At 55.5% G+C, this 14,822-nt stretch overlaps 3 protein-coding genes across 3 annotated transcripts; 2 read left to right on the top strand and 1 right to left on the bottom strand.

The window, feature by feature from the left end:
• Positions 1–535: 535 nt before the first annotated feature.
• Positions 536–3,049, bottom strand: MFIFM68171_03109 (Fungal-specific transcription factor domain-containing protein; the record flags this gene model as incomplete). Its single annotated transcript, XM_071058531.1, has 5 exons — positions 536–581; positions 710–1,614; positions 1,673–1,783; positions 1,836–2,437; positions 2,992–3,049. 5 exons carry the CDS (start codon positions 3,047–3,049, stop codon positions 536–538), a joined length of 1,722 nt encoding a protein of 573 aa, XP_070914632.1.
• A 2,755-nt stretch (positions 3,050–5,804) lies between these two features.
• On the top strand, positions 5,805–7,614 carry MFIFM68171_03108 (Mid2 domain-containing protein; the record flags this gene model as incomplete). The annotated part of the gene is made up of 2 exons (XM_071058530.1): positions 5,805–6,135; positions 6,194–7,614. The coding sequence occupies 2 exons, from the start codon at positions 5,805–5,807 to the stop codon at positions 7,612–7,614; spliced, it is 1,752 nt and encodes a 583-aa protein (XP_070914631.1).
• A 6,719-nt stretch (positions 7,615–14,333) lies between these two features.
• Positions 14,334–14,822, top strand: MFIFM68171_03107 (uncharacterized protein; the record flags this gene model as incomplete). Its single annotated transcript, XM_071058529.1, has 2 exons — positions 14,334–14,518; positions 14,576–14,822. 2 exons carry the CDS (start codon positions 14,334–14,336, stop codon positions 14,820–14,822), a joined length of 432 nt encoding a protein of 143 aa, XP_070914630.1.

Raw genomic sequence — 14,822 nt, 5'->3', positions numbered from 1 at the left:
TTGAAGGATGGTGCAATGCGACACGGGTGGCGTCCGGTTGTCCTACGCCATTCCGCCCGTGGGCGCCCTCGGAGAACGACAGTAGCGGCAGCTGTGACACGGTATATGGAACGTCGCGTAGTATGGGCATTGCCAGTTCGCTGGTCGCCTGCAGGCCAGCCGCTGACTTGTTCTGCTGAGTCCCTGCTGACCGATAGACCCGTTGCCGTCCTCTCCGGGTCGTGGAGGGACTCCAGGCTGGGCCGTCAGCGAGAGGCAGCCTTCTAACATGATATTGGTCGTTTTGCCATAACTTCTTCCCGCCAAAATCGCGCCTGGCTTCGGATCAGATGAGACAGGTCCATCATGTGAGCCGAAGCCATACTGGCGTTTGCCTCACCCCATTGAGCCATGCACACAGCAGTAGTCTGGGGGACGGAGGCATCGAGCCAGCTGCCCCGTTTCTCAGCCGTCCTTGCGCTCAAGGACAAGGGCTGACGCGCTCCAAGCGTAGCCGCACCCCCCTGACTTCCCACTTCCTTCTTCGCCGTCAAGCTCACCCAAACACGATGCTAACCCCCATCTCCCTGCTCACTTGCCGCCTAGAAAAAAGAACATTGTCAGTCACATCACCCATTGTGAATGTAGTTACTTCTGGAGACGCCCGCCCGGAAACCAAACTGAACGAGAGAAGGAAGAAAAAAAAAAGAAAAAAGAAAAAGAGACATACCACAACTCCTCCCCACCCTCATCCCCGCCTCCCCTTCCTTCCCCCTCCTCTTCCCCTTCCAAAGCATCACCCCTGCGCCAAACCTCCCTCACAATTCCCCACGCGCGGTCAATATTCCGCATCCCCTGCCTCCTATCAATAGCCGCAAAAGCCTTCTCCGCAAGGCCCCGGTCCTCCTCCGTGACGGCCTCGCACGCCGACACAAACAGCGGCCAGAGCAGCGCCGACATGGGTCCGCCATGCCGCACCGTCGCCACGCAGTGCTGCAGGGCGGAGCGCGTGTGGGCCTGGACGACGCTGTGGGATCGCCGAGACGAGAGGATAGTGCGGTGCAGGTAGACGAGGGAGGCGTGTCGGTAGGCGAGGGCGTTGTGGTGAACGGACGAGATGCGCGCCCTTTCGGCGGGCGGTTCGGCGGCTGTGGGGTCGGGTTCTCCTACATCGGTAGTTGCCACTGCAGCTGCCGTTGTCGCTGCCGCTGCCGCTGTCGCTGTCGCTGTCGCTGTCGCTGTCGTTGTCGTCGCCATCTCCGTCTCGGGCGGGGTGATGATGAAGCCTGCTGGGAGTGGGGGCGGTTGCCATTGGAGGAGTGCTGTCTCGATTGCTTGGGCGGTCGACTCGAATTCGGTCCGCAGCACGGCGGTTTTGGAGGGCGCGGCGTTGGAGTTGATGGCCGCTTCAAGGTCGGCCTTGAGCGCGCGCAGGCCGGCGAGCCGGTGGATGATGGGCCATAGTGTTGTGGCCATGCCCAGGAGCGTGTCGACGTTGCAAAGCGGTGAGGCTGTCGGTTCGGCGCCGAGAGGGGAGAGCGGGAGGAGGCAGCCCGGCGTGAGCGCTGCTGAAAGCGGGGTGGTGCCGTTTGAGAGCGCCGTGATTACGTCGTAGAAGCGGAAGGCCTGGAGCTCCTGCATGAGTTTGGATTCGGCTATGAGAAGGCTACGGTAGCCGGGGGGGTCTCCATACCCGTTCTAGGAAGACGCTCGTGGAGTCTGACGGATCGGGCATGGTACACATTACTGTTAGCGCTCCTTTCAAATGACCGGCTACAATGTTGGAGTGGCCTTTTTGGACAAGCTACAAACGTGTTAGCACCTATTTTTGACAGCTCAACACCATACAGACTAACACATTCGTAGTACACCAACAGCATGATGGCCGCCAAGATCTCGTTCCTGCTGACCTTGCCGTTCTGCTCAATCAGCTGTGCGACGCCCCGAATGGCGCGGTTGTGAAAGTATAGCGATTTTTCTGGGTTCTCGACGCCTCGGTACTCGAGGTGCGCGCAAGCGAGCGCGAATATTGCATTGGTCACCGGGGAGCTTCCTCGGGTGAGAGGTAGGATCAGCTGCTGGAACGGATTGCCTGTCTCTTCGCGGAAGACGATCAGATGGGACAAGATGTTGCAGAAGTGGTCCACCAGTGCTCGACGGTTCGGCTGGTCTGAGAACTCGGAGAATGGGGGCAGGTAAAAATCGCGGAGCGGGGACCCGACTGGGTAAGGCGCGATCATGGCCAAATCGGGGTGTAAAGATCTCGTTGATCGGGGTATCACTGAGGTGCTGGTGGTACTGGGGCTGTCTTGAACCGCGGCCTCTGGTTCATCGGCGGCGTCGGTTAGGAGATCGGCGTTGGCCTCTTCCCGACGACTCTCAAGAAACTCGATTGGAGAGAAGCAAGCGCCGGAGAAGCCGTCAAAGGCGCTGGCGGATGGGCTAATGACAGTTTCGTCTAAATAGCAAGATAGTACGTGGCTGTCGGCCCCATCTGTTCGCACGTAATCCGTGTCATGGCTGCAATGGCTGACTTCGGACAGCCTGCGAGCAGCCGAATGGAGCACAATCCCATCCTCTCGCACCAAATAGTCTGTGTCATGGCTGAACTGGCTGGCTTCAGACAGTCGTCGGGCAGCCGAACGAAACTCGGCAAGTGTGCCGACTGACTCGCGCCTCCTTCGCTGACGGGGCTTTACAGCTTCATACGCGCACTCAGCGTCATGTTCGGCACAGCGGGTGCACCTTGGTCGCTTTTCGTCACACTTCTTCTTCTGTGTTGTGTCAGTAGGCGTCTGCACTAGGACCGGCTTGGACAAACCTTTTCCTTGCTACATGGGAGATCAGAAAACAAGACCTGTAAAGCAGCAGACGTGTCACGCAGTCAGCAGAGAGGGATTCACGTACCAGTATGTACAACCTGTCAAGCATAAAGGGCTGTGGTCAGCAGTCTGGACACTTGATGCCTCATTGTCATATGTCTCAACGCGGCCAACTCATCCTTAAACGTACCACCTCTAGATCGTCTCTTGGGCTGCTTGGGAGGGGCAAGTCTTGTGTAGAGCAACATCTTCGCGTCCGGCCGCGGTTGGCGGATCCCGAGGGCGCTACTGCTGACCTCATACGGCAAAGGTTATCCCCTATTCGGTTACCCCATTAGATGTGATCTGTAGGGCTATGTCCCGTCGGAGCGCTCATCGCCTATCTACTGCAACCGAGTGCTGGAGTGCGGTGCGTATTGATCGGTAGGCCACTCTTTTTGCCTAGGGAAGGTCAACGCGGGCATTGCCACCCTGTCCAGACGAAGGGTATTTAAACGATGATAGCAAGGATGATATCCTGGAGATGGGTAAGCCAGCTTCTTTTAAATTGGCGGACCCGGAAGATCCTAACCGGCCATGCTCCGGACAGCCTATTCCATATGGAAATGGTGACGAGAGGTGAAGGTCAAGAGAACCGAGACTCGGTCTGGAGCTTCCATGTCTAGGACATCCAATGAACGATGCCAATCCTGCTTCGGCAAAGTCTCTCCTCTTTGCCGGACCGTGAAACAGATGCGGAGAAGTAGTGCGGGGCCTGGCGGATGGTCCATTCTGGGCCACCAAAGCTGCAGGGGTTCCTGTCGATCGGTCCGGAGGGAGCAGGGACTGTTCAAGGAACTGTCGTTGCTAGCCCGGACAAAACACGACACTGGTGGTGCACTGGAGGCTTTCAGTCTGAGATGTGTTGCACACGGTTGCTGTCTCGGATGCCCGAGCCGACACCCCACACAGCGGACGCTCGCATGCACCCAGTGCGCCCGGCCCCCATGCACGAGCCTATCGCTTTGGATCGGACGCTTGATCGCTAGACGCAAGCCTTCAACCGGAAATCGTTGGCTTGGACCCCAAACGGGTCGAGGCCAACGGCCGCGGGGCGGTTTACCTTACCCATCTCATGCCGGAAACTGGCGCAGTGGCTTCAGCACGGCGCGACCGAGGGCCAACACACGGTGCGGTGCTGAACAATGACAGGTAGAGGAAGCGCCGTTTGTGTCCGTTATATGCCGTTGGTTTATCTGCCCACGGGAAGAGCAACAGCCGGAGGTTGCGTCGGGGCGGATTCATCTCGTGAGATCGAAACCATGTCTTGTTGTGGCGCCAGCATTTTGGGATACGTTCTGCTCCGGGGCTCGGATCCATTTCGGCGTGCCCCGCCTCATCACGACACGTCCATTGCATTGAAGAAGCTACAGACTTTCATGTGTCGCATGAGGGGTGGAAGCCCGTGTGGCGGGCAGTTGACAAGACTCGTGGCTGGAAGCAGCCCAAGGGCGCGGGATTGGTGGGGAAAGAATCGTTGCCTAATGTTGATTGGGTTTTTTTTTTTTTTTTTTTTTTTTTGGGGTGGAACGCAAAAATCGCAGCTGTCAACGGTGGGACCACTCGGTTTTCGCTGGGGCAGCTGTCAAAACAAAACATGGCTTCTGCATGCTCACCACGGCATGCACATACGTGATATATGTCGACGTTGTGACGAGAGAACCTGCCTGCGGAACCTCAAAGCCAACCCCAAGACCTGAGCTTTCAGCACATCTAAGCACCAGCAAAACTTTCAATTCTCAACTAGGAAGGAGTTCACGGTGATGCCTAAAAAGCGTACGGGGGGACGCGAATTCACAGATGGTGGGATGTAAGCGCTTACATACTTTTCCCCTGCTGCGGGGCATTTTGCCGTCCGTAAGGTGGGCGTCAGCTCGGGCACCCGCAGAGACGGACCGCACACCAGCTGCTGTGCTGCTTCGCGGGAGCCAACTCCATTTATAGGATTCGCTCCACCGTCCAGATGTACCGAGAGACGCACCAATATGGAACTTTACCCCGCCTCTGTCCTGCAGTGGTCGACTTCCGCTTCGAAGTTCTCCCGCTGCAGTCGGTCCCTCACGAGTAGGCGATACGCCAAAGCCATTGGTGGCCTCGCCCACCCCTCTCAAGCCCGCTGCACTCGGCGCAGCTGCCCTTTGCGGGATAAGCGGCGAGTCGCACAACCCTCCAAGCCCTTGTGCCACAATCTTGTTCGCTTTGGGGGCTGCTTTGCGCCGACGACCTCGTCGACAGGCCAATCACGGTCCTGCTGAGCTAGAGACAGCACACCTGGCTGGGGATCCAGCGCCACGAAGCCCACGACGGGGAGCCAAGTGGACACCCCGTAGCTTCCGTGTCATCAAGGGATTGCGGGCTTTGCTGTGAGCCTCTGCCAGTCGCCGCAAAGGTACACTTTCCCCGGGGACTCGTGCTTTGCGGATGGGGGAACATTGGACGATCGCTCCCGAAAGTCTGGGCCATCTCTTCCTTTCGATCTACCCAGTCACCCCGTTAATGTTGGCTTCAGAAAAAGGTTAGCTTAACACGGCGCCCAATCAGCCCGACAAGATCTGGCGTGCGAACAAGTCAGAAAACTGAGACATTTACCCAAGCATTCGCTGTCTCCTCTCCTCAGCCCTACACGGAAGCGCGCGCGGGTTCCGGCTGAGTGGAGAGTGGAAATAATTCCCGCCCCGGCGTCCTCTTCCCCGGCCACGCTTGAACTCCCGATAGTGGCGCACTGCATGCTCAGCCCCCTCAGCGAACAAAAAGAGTTGCCTGCCCAATTCTGGTCCCTTCCGCTTGCTCGAAAACCTCGACCCGAGATCCGATAAAACAGGCGACGATCTAGCCACCCGACCGGCGCCATCGTTACACTTGCGCATCACCGCTCGAACCCTGTTTTTATCCAATTGATCGCGAACCTCGGCTCGCAGATAAGGGGTGATAAGCGGACCGGGTCTGCCAGCGAACGAGGTCGCCATGCGCAGCATCTGGTCGTGTTCATCGTGCGTCGTGCTGCTCCTCTCTGCGCTTTTCAGGAGCGAGACAAGCGCGTCGTATGCCGGGAGCCACAGGAAAGATGTGCTGCATAGGATCGCAAAAGCGCAGGTAACGGCGCACCCGGCGCACCCAGCGCGGAGAGACGAAGGGACTTGCCCGACTGGTTATGACTTATGCCCGGCGTCCTTGGGCGGGGGCTGTTGTCCCCATTCCTATGACTGCGCGTCAGACGTTTGCCATGCGGCAACGGCCAGCCCGACAACAGCGTGCGGATATTCAGGATATTACCCCTGCCCTGCCGAGGAGAATGGTGAGTTGCGCCGCGCGTCGCGAATGCTATTAGTACGATTAACTCAGAATTGATCTAGGTGGCTGCTGTCCAGTTGGCTATATCTGTACAAATGGGGACTGCCTCCCTCCCGCGGGCTCCAGCATCTCCGAATACCAGTGTCTGGATGGTTACTCGCTCTGTCCATCCTCGCTCAACTACGGATGTTGCAGGAGCGGGATGGGATGCGGGTTTCGTACGTGCTATTCCACAGAGCCGGTGACCAGTACAGTCATCCAGACAATCACAACGACGTCCGATGACGAAATTATCACAACGACAACGACGGCCGTGACCGTCGTCACCCCAACACCCCCCCCTGAGACCACTGGCGAATGGGACATGGGTTGGGTTGCGAAATATATCCCAACCGCCGTCCCCAAGCTCCCTGCGAGTGGCTCTTCTAACGAATCCGATGGTGGTCTAAGCGGTGGCGCGTTGGGAGGCATCATCGCGGGTGTGGTCGTCTTGTTGATCGTGGTGGTCATCGCAGCCTTCCTCATCATCCGGCGGCTGAGACATGTCGAAGAGGTCATGGAGTCCAAGAAGGGCTCCTCGAGCGGGAAGAAATCCAAATCACGTTCGCAAGCACAGGTAGAGCACTACGGTCGACAGCTCCACTCACCAGCCGACATCGACGACATGAGCATCGACCCCCTGATGGTCGCAAGCAACGCCAGCACCAGCGCCGCAGCCACCCCGCAACCCGGAGCGCACGGAGCATCGCGCGGCCGCTCCGACTCGGCGGGTCTCAGCCCCTCCCCGAATATATTCCACCGCCACGGCGGCGGCATGATGGCGGCTGCCGACGACCGCTCCCGACACGCCAGCCCGGATTCCAACCCGGGCTATTTCGATGTGCCTGTGCACGGACAAAACGTCGCCGGCGGCGGCCAGCAGCCCATGATGCCCGCGCGGATGCGCAGCAACACCGAGAGCAGCGCCCACAGCGGCCAGCAATACGGAGGCTACGCCTACCACCACTGGCGCCAGCAGAGCAACGCGAGCGAGCTGTCGGCCGAGGGGAGCGACCACGGCGCCAACGCGCGCAGCCCGCTCGTCCTCCCCGAGCTGGACGGCTCCGCCGGCTTTGTTGAGTTGCCCAGCGCGGTCGAGGGCGGTCGCTATGGCGCGCGGAGCAGGTCGAGTAGCACGACTAGCGGCGGTGGTGGTGGCGGCGGCGGCGGCGGCGGCTGGTATGGTGTGGGGGGCCACGCGAGGAACAGGAGTGATGGGAGGACGCCGGGCGTGGATGGCGGACCTGGCCCGGCGGTGACGGGGGTTGGAGCCGGGCTGGCGCCCCTGGATGAGGCGGCCGAGAATATGCATGGGTATTATGGCCGGCGGAACCAGCAGGCCGGCCAGACGGCGGCGGGGCTGGATGTTGGGTGGGATGTGAGTTCGCCCGTGGCACCGGGGTTTCAGAACCCGTTGCCGCCGCCGTCACCCGGTCGGTCGTGAGTGATGGGGGAGTGTTTTTTTTTTTTTTTTTTTTTTTGTTGGGGAAGGTCTGGGTTTGTATGGATTTTTCTCTCGCTTTAGTGTTCTTTGGATACCCACGTTTGATGATGCTGTTGTTGTTGGCTTTGAGTTTGACCGGCCAGATGGGGATGCTATAGACACGAACGGGCCTGGTCGGTTGGTCTGCCTGAACGCGTTCGCTTGGGATGCGCGGCGGTTGGCATATGCACTCTTCTTCTTATTCTTTCTACGGATCATATCTTTTCCCTCGTTTTCTTTTCCATCTCTCGGAACGGTAACGTCTCATAAAATACTGGTTCGGTACAAGGGATACACGCCGCATTTGCGAGAGCAGGGAATGGAGTTGCCTCATGACTACTAGGGTGCACTGCAACGGGACAGTCGTTTCTGCTTTGGGCTTGTCTCCTCTGATGTTTGGGTGCCGAGGGAGGACAGGAGTTCTCTCAGGTCGGGTTGTATCAAGGGCATATATAAGGGTCTCACCATCCGTGGGAGACGTGTATACATTCTCTGTTCTTGAGCGAGCGTTTTAGGTTTCCAGGAGAGTCACAACTGGATAGGGATATAGCCAATCCAACGATACTCTCATTGCTGCCTTTTGAAAAGCGGGGTCAGCTATGCCCTTCCCCCTGCTCATCACCGGATCGATATTTTGCCGGACAAGATCCCGTCCACGTTCCGGGGCTGTAGCCGGCTCCATAACGACTACAAACAGTGCCGGCGGCGGAGGCTGGAAGGCGTCGCCCATTCTACTTCGTTCACATCTCTAGAATATCCCGCGCACATTCGGATTGGAGATACATCTTCGGCGCCAGGATCCCGTGTCTATTGGAGATACCTAGCCTAGCTCGCTCATATCATCGTAGCCTCCATTCCCCCTCTCCTAAACCCGAAAATCCTTTTTCTCTCTACTTACTTTCCCGTCGTTTCTTCTACTCACAACGCACTCCTTAGCTTACTGTAACAGTACTATAACAGTTATACTTCTCTAAGGTGGACTAGGAAAGTGTTAATATACTCCTCTAGGATTACTTAAATAGTATTATAGAGAAAGAAAGTAATAAAAGTCCCTTGTTACTCTAGGTGTATAAATAGAGTGTAATAGAATATAGATTTTCTCGATCAAATATATCTTCTCCCCTCCTTTCCATACTTCCCTAATACAAGACCAAATTTTTGAACTACATTCTATAACAATTTACTAATATATTTTCTAAAGTGTTTTATTGTTAAGTGGTGGGAGCACAGATGGGCCAGACGGCCAAGATCCCAGGGCTTATGTGATCCCAGGATTCTGGAACCTTCCCTAGGCACTGGCTCATTCCTGTCATATATTACTAGGCTCCAGCACTCCTTGACAAGTGCAAGATAGACAACAACGAGTTTTGATCTTTTTTCATTTTCCCACGCAACAGTCCGGTCCATCTGAGCTTCCACTACGTAACAAGGGTCTATATTTTTATTAGAGATGACAACTCAAAAGTTATTATTGACATTTATAAAGATCTCTTAGATTTATTCTATAAAGAACGTTAACTCAATTAACTTATTATATTTTACTTTGTTATAGATTATACCAGCATTTATAAAGTACCTACCTCAGTGTTTTGAGGTCACCAGTTACGGGACCACGACGCAAACTCCGTAACAGGTATGATTTATAACAAAGTAAGATATAATGAGTTGATTACGTTAACGTCTTTTATAAGACAAATCTGAGGGTTTTTATAGATATCAATAGCAACCCCCGGACTGTTATCCATGACGAGATACAGGCCTAGACACTGCAGAGCAGTGCTAGCCTTCGCTATATAACATGGATCCTAGACTCTGAGTTTATATATTTGAAGAAGTTCTAGACGGTGACTAGATTGCGCGACAAATGGCATTACGGTTCGATTTATCAACGCAAAGTAGTCTGCTTTGAGATAAAGCTATATAGAGAAAGAGATTCCGTGTTTCCCCCGTTACAAGATAATCTTCCTACCCAGTGAAACTCGATAATCCCACCGGCAATCGCAACTGTAGCAAGACCACCATCTTGAGGTATTGTCAAAGAAGTAATATGATCTACCTTTTTGATTTCGTTTACAATTTCCATAGATTGTATCTCGAAGGAGTCCACTATATCAAAGTTAGTAGTAAATATATAGCTTTGCTAGGATAAACGTACTCTTAATAGCTGGGTAGAGCTTTGTAGTCCCCTCACGAATAACGGCACGAAACTCGGAACCAAACAGGGGACACGATTCATAGCAACCATTTGGCTGCCGTAAGAACGAGATAGCACCCTTCATGCCCTGGAACAGCGCAGCTAGGACGTCGGGGCGATGGATGGCCACGGTAGATCTGCGCATTATATCTAGCACAACATTCACACCCCTATACGTATCGACAGACCGGGAGGGATTGTGCTGGTTCGGACAGGCCTCGTTTAAGAACGGCGCGGCTGGCGGCACGGTTGGCGGAACGGCCAGGGGCGGGGGAGACCCCAAGTTCCCGGTACTGTTCCCGGTTCCGTGGGGCTGCGACTCATCAACGCTCCGAGGCTGGGATGCTGCAGCCTGGCCGAGATCTAGCTGATTGGGGCGCGAGGTACCGGCGCGGTGATCTGACAGGCCACTCAGCTTATCGGGCGCTAATAGGGCGACGTCTGTCGTAGATGTACCTAGAATTGATCGGATTGTTGTATCAGCTAATGCTATACGGATTATATAACGTAGGCTTACTATCCAAAGTCTCTACTCTCAGCCGTTTGCGCCTGCTATTAGATACTGAGAGGTTCGGCTCGAACGTCGATTCGGGCAGAGAGGCCCGAGAACCTGTGGTATCAAGCTGGCTTTCACTCGTGTCTGGAGATTGCGCTGTTGTCGGAGAAGCACCGGTGGGAGTCGGCGCCGGCGGGGTAGTGTCGTTAACCGGGACTCTACCTGACGAGCTAGCGGCAGAAGCCGTCGTCACTAACGTCATAGCCGGAGGTGTATCTGAAATGGCATGGTCAGCCTAGGAGAGGAAATGTCTTAGGCAGGCCTACTGTCTATCTCCTGCTCGTAAACGAGTCGAAGGCGTAGCTGCGCCCCGCAAGAGAAACATGTCAATACTAGCTGTCCCTCTGGCGGAGCTGGCTGCCGGAGGATCGGCCGAGTGGCAATGAGTGTCCGGGAACTGGTGACTGTCGGTATACGGCCGGCCGATGGTAGGGGGCGTGTATGGATGGCGGACGCGATAGGCAGTGGCTTATACTCTTGCACAAGCTTGTCGAGCTCTGAGTTGGCAAGCCAGGGGGACCATATCGCTATCTTCTCAGCTCCTTCTGAGAGTGCAACGACGGTGTCGACTGCGTGGTCGAGCAGGCCCTGTCCGCTACAGAGAACTGCTGCAACAGCGAGCGCTTCTTTCCCTAAATTTTGGAAGTAGGCCCGTTTCCCCTGCCATCTTTTCTCGCCCTTGTCGTTCTCGTCATATATTCGCTTTAAAAAAGCTTTAGCGCTCTTCAAATCGCGATCACTGAGAGGCATATAAAGGTGCTTCTTGCTAGCGAGTTTCCGAGCGGCAGCATGGTCTCCGACTTTACTCAGCAAGCCGCGGAATTCCTCATTAAACTTAGACGCTTCGGCGGCGACATCGCTATCCCACAAACAGGTCAAAAACCCGTCGACAGCAGCGCGGAACTTTTCCATTGTGGTTCAGAGGAGCCAGGAATGTGGAGGAATTGCATGGGAAATTCCATTACAGACGCACTTGAACGTCGGAACCCGATGGTTGCCCAAGTGGCAGCGAAGCTCGTAGGAAAGCAGGGGTCCTGAGGCAGTGAAGCATGAACAGCAAGGCGCGTAATTGGATCAATTTTTGAAGCCGAGCAGAAAAGCTGACGCAGGGATCCTGAAGCAGGAAAGCATGAGCGACAAAGCGCGTAATTGGACCAAATCATTTTGAAGCCACCTCTTTCTAGTCTCTGGCACACAGCCTTATTCTTTCAGCCTGGATATGGTTATTTTTGGGGTGGGGGGTCATTGTGGCCCGAGTGTTGTAGAGTGTGTGTCCTGGATATTGCCTTCAGAATAAGTCTGGATGTTGTGAACATTTTCGAGTCCCATGTCATAGAGCTTTATATAAAAAACCAAAAGTCAACATTTTCAATCATCAATTCTTAGTCTCTAAAAAACTATATAGCTGACAGTATCTGAAAAAGCTGCTATTACTATTAACCAATGGGTAAGCCAAGGCCGGGAACAAGGCCAGAGCCCAAGTCAAGATCAAGATCAAGGCCCGGATCAGAATCAGGATCAGGATCAGGATCAGGACCAGGATCAGGGCCCTATAGTAGAGGAAGTGTTGAACAGGGCTTGGGAGGCACGCTGGAAAAAGGAGGTCGGAGGTCGGCCTACTAGGCTTTCTAAAGAGCTGAGATGATCTTGCGCAGGAGTTAGCAAAGCTCAGCATCCGGGAGGGACGAGCCATAAAGCGGGGATGGGGCTAGGGTGGGGCAGGCGGGTGTAGCGGCAGCGGTGCGGGCACCCAGGGCAATTGAATTTACAGTGCATCGACTTCCCCACAGGCTTCTAGGTGTCTATCCCCAGTGCTTCCATGTGTGTGAGCAACCAAAGACTGCGGAACTGATGACCGTGCTTGCTTCTAGGAATTGAGCAGGTCTGCTGCAGGCCAGAGGAAGATGTGGGTGGCAGCCCCACAGCATCGTGGGCCCTCCACGGCACCACCGCATCCCATCTTCTTTGAGCGCAGTGTTGCCATGATCAGATCTCGGTAAATGCGCATAATAATTCGAATTGACATATTAAGACATTCTAATTCATGTTTCTATCGGTTTTGGCTCGACAACGCTTCCGCGCCAACTCTCTGACCACTGCTTCCCCTTTTGTCATGCCTACTGAATTGCCAGCCCGCACTCCAATACTAAGCAACACTGGGTATGGCTGCTCTGTATTCCAGCTCAGCGGAGTACCTTAACTTAGCAGGATAGCTAGATGGGTTAGCAGGATGGCTTTAGCAGGATAGCTTAGCAGGGCCGCTCAGCCAGGCAGCTCAACAGGGGTAACTCAGCAGGAGGCAGCAAACTCGTTCTCGCCATTCTCTTCAGGTTCCCGGATAATATGCCATCGCTTCCGTCTCCCTCACCGATCGTACAGACATAGTGCGCTACTGCAGACGACCCTGGACCCCCGAAAGATCTATTTCTGGTGTTGGGCCGACTTCTCTCCATGTCTGGGTGTCTGCAACGTTCTTGCGCCGACCCTTGATCGAGGCTGCACTCTCCCGCTTCTTGGTGGGCGCTATTGATGCGCTAGCAACGGAAGGATCGCTCCAGTCTCAGTGCCAAGCTTTGAGGCGGCGAGATGCCCTCCGAATTCCGCTTCTTGCTCTTGAGAGAAAAAGAATGGCTGGTCTGCTGCGAGATGATAGCTGCCGGCAGCGATTCCTTGCCCCTTGTGGCGGGGCTAGAACTTCTTTTCGGACGCCCAAACCTGAGGGAATCGCGCTGGCACGACAAGTACGCAATTCTTTCTGGCATCTTTTCTTTTTTGACGATTCTTTTTTTCGCAGGTTCTAGTTCGCAGCTCTGCAATGGTGGCCTGTCACCTCGAGACCCTCCTTCTCAGCACTCCAGTAGCCATCCCGGCAACCGGGATGGTGCTGTTGGACAGGCGGTCCCTCCGCCTTGCGTTCCCCCCGCCTTGCGTTCCCCCCGCCTTGCGTTCCCCTTGCAGCCCACCCGGCGAAGGCACAGCGAGTCTTCCCCGCCAACCCTCACTTTATCCGCCCTGGTATCCAAGCCTAGCTGGGGTAGGGAGGGTTACACGGCTATGGGAATGCAGAAGAGAACCGCTCCTCCGACGTCGTATTCTCACGCTTCAGCGCCGAGAGATAGGAAGCCCCCTCCGTCCCGAGGTTTCTTCCAGCCTGGGCACTGCGTTGCAGCTCCATCTGAAGTTCGATGCACAGTACACAGTAGAACATTCGAAGACCGAATTGAAGCTCTGTTCAGCCATGTCCAGTGAGGCAATGAGCTTACAGATGTACAGGCGACCAAATTAGCAACAGAGGCCTCGCTATTCATCAAAGTATATTGTCAAGAGACCTATTCTGTGGTTGAGGGGCGGGAAGTTGCGGACGCTGCTGTTGATCGACAGGCACACATCCCATAGTATAGCAAGGATTATCGGCCTGTTTCCCGGCAGCATGGCTCGCCTTTGGCTTCCTCGCCTTGCGATTCCAGCTCTCCCCGATGTTTACCTGGCTGAACTGGAGTGATTGACCGGATGTGCCAGCAGCGGCAGCCCAGCGGGGATGGATCCTCTGCTGCACTACTTCCGCAGGAGAATCGGGTTAGCTCGCATCCCTGCCGCAAAGTACCAACGCCTGCCATCCTCATTCCCCTGGTTGTGGCCTCGCTGCGGGTCATCCGGGCTGTCACGTTGGATCTGGCTCTCCTCCTATAGGCGGGGCGAGGTGTGTTGAGTGGCTACTCGGGTTGGGGAGCCGGCGGCGTAGACGGTCGTTCCCTGGCGACGCAGGTCTGGTACTACCAAGATCAACGCAGCATGCAGACAGTATAAGACACGTACCTCCACCAATCCCCATTCCATCTTCTCTCTTCTACGTTCTGTTACCGCGGGGGTTGTAACCAACAGTTTGCCCTAAGAAACTCCAGTGTCGTTTACACCATCCGGACCGCCAACATGAAGGTCGCCGTCGCGCTCTCGTTCGTTTCCCTCGCGGTTGCCGCCGTCCTGGAGCCGCGCCATTGTGCGGGCAACAACTGCAACCGTGCGGTTACCGGCACCCGCCCCGGTCTTCTCCCCCTGACGGAACGGTCGGCGCACTGCTCGAGCTTCTTGCTCACAACGGTGACTCCTGCTGCGACGTGAGCAACCCAGATTCCAAACCCCAACATGGCCAGACCGATAACACTCCATATTAGCACCGTTACGGTCACCGTCGATGACGAGGAGGATATTGTCCCGACCCCGACACCGGCAAGGCGCGATCTCGAGGGCCGGCAGGTGACTGTCGTGCCGAGCTCGATCCCCGACTACGCCGACAACTGCGTGGACGCGGCCGAGTACATCTCGGCGTGCTCATGCTTTGGCGTTACCGGTTCCGTGACGACCATGCCGACGCCAACGATCACGGTTACAACTACGGTGGATTACTGTGATGACATTTGA

Source organism: Madurella fahalii, assembly GCF_045866475.1.
Source record: "Madurella fahalii IFM 68171 DNA, scaffold_2, whole genome shotgun sequence".
Taxonomy (NCBI): Eukaryota; Fungi; Ascomycota; class Sordariomycetes; order Sordariales; genus Madurella; species Madurella fahalii.
This window is presented reverse-complemented; position numbering and strand designations above follow the sequence as displayed.